Source organism: the organism of the source record quoted next, unplaced genomic scaffold (assembly GCF_019419815.1).
Source record: "Pyrus x bretschneideri cultivar Hongxiangsu unplaced genomic scaffold, Pyrus_bretschneideri_v1 Contig23, whole genome shotgun sequence".
In the NCBI taxonomy this organism is placed as follows: domain Eukaryota; kingdom Viridiplantae; phylum Streptophyta; class Magnoliopsida; order Rosales; family Rosaceae; genus Pyrus; species Pyrus x bretschneideri.
The window spans coordinates 2,073,681-2,083,944 of NW_025999535.1; the positions used below are offsets into that span (position 1 = coordinate 2,073,681).

The following is a 10,264-nucleotide window of genomic DNA, read 5'->3' on the forward strand; positions in this document are numbered from 1 at the left end:
TATTTGACACGAAGCATTCAATAATTTATACACGCATGATCTCTTTTATTAGAGAATAACTTGCATGTGACACAAAAATATACTGTAACCGTAAGGTATCGTGTTAATAATACAGTGGCATGTAAAGGAAATCTCAAAAAACCACCGTGTCAATATATACCTATCATAACGTTTCTCTCATTCTACTGCCTTAAGGATTGTGCGAAGCAAGGAGGGAAACACAAGAAGATTACAATAGAAGCAATTTCAGTGGAGGTTCTTTTGCCATACAAGATCTTGAGATCTTAGAGATACCGTGGATGTCTGCTGGATCAAACTATGTTGCCAAAGCCAAATACCAACAGCCAACCAAGCCATATGTAACGGGCAACAGCAAGAGAAACTTCCTCAAACAAGAGTACAATTATAGTATTATCCGATCCTCCTAAATTATTTGTTTTATTATAAATGATTCATCTACTTGCTGCGACACCCAACATAGTGTCTCATTCTTCTGCCACTAATCTTGAACTTCAGTTTTGTGCCTTAGCTCAACGTAGAGGTGCAGTTGACTAGAATAATATATACTCTGATAAAAATCACATCTCACAATACAGACATAATCAAAGTTGATTATAACCATATGCACCGTCAAATATGACTATTAGTCAAATTGATTATAATTGCATTTCACCAGCATAACATCATAAAGTTAACATTTCTAACAAAACAAGAGAAACATGTTGACATTAAACGAGATATTTACATTACAAGGTTGATTTTTTATGTCTACATTCTTGTAGAAACGTAGTAGTACAACAAAAGTAACCGCGACTTATCCACACAGAAAACTTTCAACCCATATTCTTACGCCCAAACTTCAACATGCATGCGTATATGTACAATATTGAAATACTAGTAATAAGTTTATCCCCCATTCTGGTTAAGCCCAGCCGCTGCCGCCAGCGATTCAGCAACTCCGCCTGGAGTGGTGGCCATATTTGGACTGTTACGTATCTCTGCTCCTATCACCGCCTTTGCATCCTCTCTAGTCACAGGTTTGTCCGCAGGCAACTTCTCAGTTGCATCCTGCATTATTTTCACGAAAAGAGAAACGAAATTGATTAAACCCCCTAGAATGTTAAACAGAATTACTGATGTACCATATTAAATGTTAATTTGTACCTCTAACACGTCACCAAGTTTCGTTTTATTGACGTCGCGCGGGTTAACAGAGGCTGCATACTGAGCTACAGCCGCCGCACCTCCGGGTGCTATCTCATTGCGTCCAGTGGCTCTCATTTCAGCAGCTTGTATTGCAGCGGCGTCGCTTTGTTCAATTGGTTTGTCTCCTGCCGTCAAAGCACTGGCCTCCAGCGCTTCACCAATCGTAATTGCATCTCGATCAAGCGCTCCTCCTGGAGATGCCATTGGCACCGGTGGCTCCACATATTGGGCCACAACCTTCAAACGAAGGTAACCAATACATACAGTCATATACATATGCATAAACGCTCACTTTGTTTTTTGAAGCCAACAACGTTCACTATCAATTAGATGTTCCAATTCTTGTATTCTTAAAATATATATAGTGTGAGACAGAAAATAAACACAACATGTAAAATATCTGAAGATAACATATGTACAAAGTTAAAAGAAAAAATTGCAACTTATCTGTTGAGGCCCAACGGGAAATTAGAGTAATTGCATACGCTTATAAAGAGTTTTAGTTATTGTCAATATCCCTAATTAGTTTTCCATCGACAATTAGATATACAAAAAGAGTTGACTTACTCTTGATACTCGACTTTTTGTGATTATCGTATTAGAGCAGGTTAACTTCTATTATATGTGAAAATTCCGACATGTTTGTTCGTGATACACATAAAATGACATGTGACATGTGCTCTTTATGTGCTTAATTACGAAGTAAGACTCCTTTCTATGCAACCAATATGGTTTTACGTTGGAACTAGATCAAACGAAAATAAATTGTAACGATACTACAAATTGAAATAGAAAAATATATACCTGTCCAGCAACTTTTTCAGTGACAACGCGGTTGCCATCGGGATTAATTGTTTCAGTAACGGTGACGCCTTCCTCTCGGGCGACTTTAGTGGAGTCAAGGTGGCCAACAAGGCCAAAGCGCTCGTTGTACGTAGCTGCCGACTGCATGACAGCAGCTGGGCCACCCCTCGGATTCTCTCCAAGGACTAGGTTTTCAGCAGCTTGGGCAGTGGCGGCGTCGCGGGGCGCGACGGGCCTGTCAGCCAATTCGCCGGAGACATTGAAGACGTCTCCGTATTTTATGGGTTCCTGAACCTCGGACTGGTCCGGTCGGCGTCTTTGTGGCTGTCCCTGGCTCATGTTTTGTGCTTGAATATGACAGATTATTAGGTTACTTAGAATGTTATTTTACAAGTAGTGCAAGTATAATGTACGTTCCAAATTAAGCAATATATATATATGTACACACACATACATATATATATATATATATTGCTTAATTTGTTGTGGAAGGATGAATATGTATGAGTACGGATTGGGATAAGTGAGAACTGAACAGCAGGATTCTTCAAGTATACAGGTGGCGGATGGAGAATGAGGGTTTTGGATATAGCTCACAGGTGGAAGCCATGTTTCATGTTGAACACAAACTCCGGCGACACTTGGACTTGGGTCGGTGTACGGCTTTATACTACTATAAGAGCTTTGACACATGCCATAATTGGCCTCGATAAGTTAGTTAGGGCAACTCTTGTAAGAATAAATTAGACTTAAAAGATTAATACACTAGTCAAGAACACAAGGATTAATCAACTAAATCACAATCCTTAAATTATGTATGTAATATAAGTGTAAGAACTGCAGCAATTATACCAACGCATACCTGGAGACATGTTCATGGATGAAGAAGCCATAAAAACCTGCACACAACCTTCTCTTCTCTGCAAAACTCAATGCTCTCCAAGTTATAGGTAATTAGAACAATAAGAGCATGCTTTGTGGGAGCAGGGGCTTGTGGTTTTATACTACAAGACCTGGATTGCCCTATAACAATCCCACAAGGAATACAAGATTGCATTCCTTATATCAGTATGAGTCCTATAAACGAGCAAACACAAGAGTCTTTTATATACCAATATGATTGGATTAACTCTTGTCAACATGATTTAGACTTCTTTATAATATCAACTATCCCAAGACTTGTAAGAATCATACTCTTACATTCTCCCACTTGAGTATGATTCATCACAACAGAGAATCATCTCAAATTATTATAAAGGTGATCACAAAAGTCATTCATCAACACACTAGTACATAGACACAACCATCTTACATAAGCCAAAACAATGAATTTATAATTACATCTGCAACACAAAATACAGATTTAACTTACAAATCACAATGTCTAGTTCATGTTCATAGCAATGTATCTAAGCTCAAGAGTAAACCAAGACGTCTACTCCCACCCATATGGCCCAAAATTAATATAAAAAAATACCAAACATTCTTGACAGTAAGCTGTCAACTTAAAATTATTCATAATTGTATGAATAAACACACCTATGCATTTTAAAGTATTGAACTTAAGAATCTTTTCTGTTACTTCGTAGAATTAACTCAAAAGTCACAACATACTTAATTTGCACTTTGTAATTATGTGAACCAATATAGCAAAACCAAACCAATTTGCTCCCACTCATCTAGGCCATACTTAACACAAACAAGTTAAGTACAAGTTAATAGCAACTATATTAACTAAAGTCATTCCAATACAATGAATGACTAATCATAATTCATATGGAAACCAAATTCATTTCCTTTTGAATGCTAACCGACATAATAGGACCCTTCTCATTACTTAAACAAATTAAGTAACACAAATAATTCAACCAATTGCTTCAATAAAATCATAAACTGGTTTTTAAGCATCCAAATGAATTATAATGGCCGGCCTAAATACTCTTAGCCTTATGCTTACATTCAAACATACGGTTCTCCCACTTAAGCATAAGCAGAATGTACTGCACAACCAATAAAGAAACCGGAGATATGAACCAATTGGTTCCCGATTCCTCACCAATTGCATAATCTTAGTTTAATCATATACACCTAAACCATTATACAAACAGTCTATGTATCAAAAGATAGTCACAATCCATTCGGAAAAACTTATCTCACATAAACCCAAACTCACTAGTTTCAACAACGATCAAAATCTGAATTGCAAGCACAATATTTTTGCATTCAATTTGATCCTAACTAGTTCAATATCCATCGAGCAAGATCAACTAAAATTTGATACTGTTTGGACATAGAAGCACAAGTTATCTCAATTAAAACAAGATAATCAAGATCTCAACTTTTTAACAATATGATTTACATATAATAATTCTTTAACAAGATCGACATGTATCATAATTCAATCTAGTCCAAAAATCAATTGCAAAAATACTGATTGACGCTTCAAAATCTCAAACAATTCCAATCAATAGAAAACCTATAATTTGTCAAAATTTCAAAATTAATATCTTATGAACTTTGAGATCGCATCAGATATGAATTAAAGGATACATACCAATTAATCAGCAAATTTTCATTAAGAGTAGCGGAAGTAAACGAGAAACGAAAATTCCAGAGCAAATCTTGTCAATCGATGAGTTCCACTATCACAGCGAAATAGAATGCATTCTTGCCAACAAGACTTCACCAAAACAATTTATATCATTCCATACAAGGAATAAATACAAGAACCTTCACATGTTTTCGGTTATACACTGCACAGATTGACATTTATCGAACCCAAAGATTCCAAACTCCATCATTCATATATACGGAAAGCCCCCAAAACATATTATATGTAGTCTAACCAAAACTGGGAATATGAATTACACTCATAATTTTAAAGTCATCATTATGGATACTTGTATAATCTAATTTTGCCTTCTTTTTTTTTATTTTTTTATTTTTAAAATAATAATTCAAACCAGACCAATGCATTGTAACTATATGTATCATAAATACAAACAATGGCATCGAAATCCATTAGTTTAATATTAGAATCGCTTGATCATTAAGCATACTTGCCCAGACAATATCAATTCATGGAGTACTTGTGCAGTCAGATTGATTCCATTCCAAATTGATATTCATCATATATGTCCCAAAACCAAACAGACAAAAGAGAACGATAGGTGCTGTATATGAACAAGTTTTATCCTCCACCAAGACTAATTTAATCAGAACCATAAACTCTTTAATGAAAAATAAAGAGTATACATAGACTAAATGTTACACTAATTTATTTATGCAGCAAAATATGATTTCAGACATCCCACATAAATCACAAGTTGGCATCCATAGGGATTTCGAGTTTAATCATGCCCTCATAGTATATATACAAATAATTAAACAGGCATACTCGAAATAGCAAAAGCCCTAATTCATCATGTTCAAACACATCACACTATAATCATGCATATAAGAAAACAATTAATCATGCATGATACAATGAACTAAGTTACCATCACTGGATTCATATTCGTCAACCCGATTGCAATTCCTCGACTCCAAATCAACGAAACAAATTATCCATCAATGCCTGAGATCCATCCATGCGGATTGCCATCACTTCAAATTCCCGTCGACCCCATATCATTGAGAGTCAGCAATAAACCAATGTCTCGCCTCCACTTTTTGTAATTACTTCCCCAATGAGAATAAGCACACTTGCAAGATTAAGTGAAACTGCAGACAATTGAAATCTCAAAAGAAGAACCAAAAGTTCTTGATTTCAATCTACTTTCACTTAATACACACTGATATGAACCAACTTAGTCATATATATAGATTTTTCATTATGAATGAAAAGTATATATAGATTAAACAACTCATCAGTGAAGAGACAACTCTCAATGCAGATGCAGATTTCAATTTCAATTAAAATAGGAAACAATAAAACAATAAATGAGTCAATACCAATATGAAGAATCAGAAAGATAACACGATCTTCGTTCAATGATTTTTAACAACATAATTAGTTGATCAGAATACAAGTTTATTCATTACACTAATAATACAAGGAGGATTAATAAACCAAAATCATCTCAATCTGCAAACATCATAATCAACACAACGGAAGCAATAATTTCAAAAATCAGAATTATGATGCTTAAGAGAGATGTATACTGCTATATTACTATACTTATCATCAAATAAGCAAGCATGAAAAGGTTTTCTCAACCCCATATTGACAAAACACGAGTTTCTCCCTTTCCAGACTGATCACAGTCAAAAATTGAACTAAAGGTTATTTCTTAAACGATGTTGTACCACTCGTCTTTAAAAACCAATTAAACAGACTTGTTCTTCAAACCAGTTCGTTTTTGCAATTTTTTAGGAACCAATTTATGATCGAATTTAGTTGTAAAATCCAATGGCTCTAATACCACATGAAGTATAAACTAGACTTAAAAGATTAATATAGTAGCCAAGAACACAAGGATTAATCAACTAAATCACAATCCTTAAATTATGTATGTAATATAAGTGTAAGAATTGCAGCAATTATACCAACGCATACCTAGAGACATGTTCATGGATGAAGAAGCCATGAAAACCTGCACACAACCTTCTCTTCTCTGCAAAACTCAATGCTCTCCAAGTTATAGGTAATTGAACAATAAGAGCGTGCTTTGTGAGAGCAGGGGCTTGTAGTTTTATACTACAAGACCTGGATCGCCCTATAACAATCCCACAAGGAATACAAGACTGCATTCCTTATATCAGTATGAGTCCTATAAACGAGCAAACACAAGAGTCCTCAATATACCAATATGATTGGATTAACTCTTATCAACATGATTTAGACTTCTTTATAATATCAATTATCCCAAGACTTGTAAGAATCATACTCATACTCTTACAACTCTTACACGAGGTGAGTTACAACAAAGTCGAGTGTTATGGATGACACAGTCGGGCACCGATTTGATCACTCTTAAGACACAATCACATCACCAATAAGAGTGTATTTAGTTTTGATTGTCAATTCAAAGAAATATACAATTTATTTCATCTTAGGAGAAGAAATTGTGCTCTTGACCTAATCTTAATTGTTTAGTGTCTAAAATTTTGGATTTGGAATTTGGAATTTTGGCTTTGCAAACAAATATTTCCAAGATCTCGAGTGAAAGTGTTCAATGACACAAAGTTGATGGTTCCATTTACCATATCATACATAATAGGCATCCAAAAAAAAGTTAAAATGTGATGCAGAAGAGAGAATTTTCTTGGAACATGAAATCAGTGGAAGTCTATTTTTTCTTTGAGTAAAGTACAAAAAACTACCTCAACTAGTGTCACGACATTTTCATACCTTATCTTTTAAAATTGACAATGTCATACCTCATCTTTAGAATTTGTGTCAATGTTATACCTTTCGTTTGCTTGGCCGTTTATTTTTTAGTTAAATGCTGACGTGACTTGATCCGGAACCTATTTTTTATTAAAAAATTATTAAAAACAAAAAACAATCATTTTATATTATTTAAATATTAAAATAATAAAAAAAAATACATAAAAAAAACCTCTCCTTTCATCCCTCTCCCCTCTCTCTCTTCCCTATCTTCCTCCAACCCAGAAAGAAGAAGAAGAGAAAAAAAAAAAAAAAAAAAACCCCAAACCAATCCCAGTTTGTCCCCCCTCGCCCCACCACAAACCTAACCCCCTGCAACCCAGAAAGAAGGAGGAGGAAGAAGAAGAAAAAAAAAATTAAAAAAAAAAAATCCCAACCCAACCCGAAGGAGGAAGAAGAAGAAGAAGAAGAAGAAGAAGAGGAAGGAAAAAAAAAAATATATATATATATATATAGGAAACCCAGTTCGTCCTCCCTCCCACCCCCACCCTGCAAAAGAAGAACAAGAAGAACAAGAAGAAGAAGAGAGAAGGAAAAAAAATAAAAACCCAGTTTGTCCGTCCCCCCCCGCACCCACCCCACACCCATTCCCCCCCCTCCCCCCCAATTTTCTCCGCGCCCAGGTTCTCAACCTTTGGAATCGGGCTGGCGAAGGTTTCCCAATTCCACCTCAACGGGATCTGGGTTTTTTTTTTTTTTTGGGTTGCAGGTAGTGGGTGTGAGGTTGGGTGCAGAGGGTGGGTGCGAAGGTGGGGAGGTTGGGTGCGGGGAGAAGTGAGGGTGGGGAACAGGGAAAACAAATTGGTTTTTTTTTTTTCTCTTCTTTTTTTCTGGGTTGCAGTTGCAGAAAAAGGGAAGAAGATGAAGATGGGGAGAAGAGAGAGAAGGGGGAGAAGGGACGAACTGATGTTGGTTTTTTTTTTTTTTTTTTTTTTTTTTTTTTAACTTTTGTTTATTATTTTAATATTTAAAAAATATTAAATGATTTTTTTTTAGTTTTTTAATAATTTTTTAATAAAAAAATGGGTCCCGGATTAAGTCACATCAGCATTTAACTGAGAAATTCACACCTAGCTAACGGAAGGTATAACATTGACACAAATTCGTAAGATGAGGTATGACATTGTCAATTTTAAAAGATGAAGTATGAAAATATCGTGACACCAATAGTTAAAGTAGTTTTTTATACTTTACCATTTTCCTTTTCTCCTCCCAAGACTTAGCCTAGTTTAGAAAGGAAATGGCCACATTTTGTATTCCCTTGTCAATTCAACAAGAAAGGATAAGTCATTTTCTAAGTGCGTGGCTTGCACAGGGTGTGTGGTGAGCAAGCCAAATTAAGGGTCCACAACTTTCATAGCAATCGCATCCATATTTTGTGAGTGGGTGATTTTTATACGTTTCTTAATTTTTAATTATCGAATCGAATTAATTGAAGATAATTAAAGAACAAAAATTAATAATTTATGTGTTAAAAGTACAAATAGTGTGTAGATAGCACCGCTATGTAATAAAAATAGAAACATTTTGATGATAATACCTTTTTAATATTCGATTCACCAGCATCAATCCAAAGAAAAGTGAATCAAAAGATAAAGATGAAGGTGTTTATGAACTTACCATAGGCAAATGTACGAAGCACATGAACAACCCGACGTAAGTAGAGTGTAAATTAACCAAGTCTTTGTATAGCGTAATAACATTGGTCTAATTTTTCTTCATTCAAAACGATGCTTTAGGTGTTTCTGACTATGAAAGTGAGTTTCAAAGACTATTGTGAAAAAATAAAATAAAATAATTGTTTTATTTAAACACAAAAAAACAATACGTCTAAATGATGTGGAGTTCTGAGTATATTAAATAGCGCGTCGGCAATTGTGTTAATTTTGTACACTTACTCAAAATAATATTACTCCTACTGTAACTTGACCCTCAATTGTTTTTTTCTACGTCTTAGGTGATGAGCTTGTCAAAATTTTTAGATACAATTTAGTAGTTTACTATCAATCAATATCGATATTATTGTGGGTGTAAATTTCTGTTTTCTTCTTCTTGGACGAAAATGTATCTGCAAAACAATTAATACCTTTGGTTAAGGCCAAAAGCCTCAGACGCCCACGATGAATGGGGGCGCCCCAGGGGGGAGGTGGGGGGCTTTAGCCGAAGAACCTTTGATGCTAAAGTTAGAATTTGAGGGGAAAATGTTTAGAGAAATTTGGAGAATTTTGCGAGAGAGTTAGAATTAGGTTTTTGGAAGAAATGAGAGCTATTTATAGGGGTGTGGTCGGCCCCTATTTGGAGAAAATGGGTCCGGGCACTTATAGTGATTTTTGGGTGTAATGCAAGGTATTATGTCAAAATAATATCTTGCAATCAATTAGGAAATTATTCAATTAATTTAGGTAATTAATCATATTTTGAATGAATAATTGAAGGTTACCTTGTGAGGAGGATTTGATGAGATGAATGAAATATATTTTGAATAAATACCTATTTTGATCACTTTTGACCTTGATTGAGTCATGATTGTCCGCTGCTTGCGTGTAAGAGTTCCGGTGTGTCTACGGAGTTCGAACCCACGTCATCAAAAAAGGACTCAACTCATTTCCATTCAGTATATGAGAGATTTAGCATACGCCTCTACAAGGCCTACTATTCATACTATGATTAACTTCATGTCCGCATGAAGATAATTTAGAAACTCATCACATATGAATATTACAACATTCATATGCAAAACATATTGTAGCAAATAACAAATAATTTTGAAAAATTGATCTCGAAACGTTCATATGCATTATTATTAAGATATTCCAACTTGAAAGAGAAGTATTAATTATTGTACAAGAATTAGCCTCCCAT

At 34.9% G+C, this 10,264-nt stretch overlaps 1 protein-coding gene across 1 annotated transcript; it reads right to left on the reverse strand.

The window, feature by feature from the left end:
• Positions 1 to 701: 701 nt before the first annotated feature.
• LOC103960118 (late embryogenesis abundant protein D-34-like) lies at positions 702 to 2,845 on the reverse strand. The gene is made up of 3 exons (XM_009372532.3): positions 2,011 to 2,845; positions 1,165 to 1,443; positions 702 to 1,068 (listed from the first exon to the last, which is right to left on the reverse strand). The coding sequence occupies exons 1-3, from the start codon at positions 2,347 to 2,349 to the stop codon at positions 907 to 909; spliced, it is 780 nt and encodes a 259-aa protein (XP_009370807.2). The 5' UTR covers positions 2,350 to 2,845; the 3' UTR covers positions 702 to 906.
• Positions 2,846 to 10,264: the final 7,419 nt, after the last annotated feature.

Excerpts from the sequence above, each read along its gene's own strand:
- LOC103960118 (XM_009372532.3), bottom strand. The coding sequence starts at position 2,349 with ATGAGCCAGGGACAGCCACAAAGACGCCGACCGGACCAGTCCGAGGTT. Across the intron at positions 1,444-2,010 it reads CTGAAAAAGTTGCTGGACAG|GTTGTGGCCCAATATGTGGA; the intron begins GTATATATTTTT and ends CTTCGTTTGAAG. Across the intron at positions 1,069-1,164 it reads AACTTGGTGACGTGTTAGAG|GATGCAACTGAGAAGTTGCC; the intron begins GTACAAATTAAC and ends AAAATAATGCAG.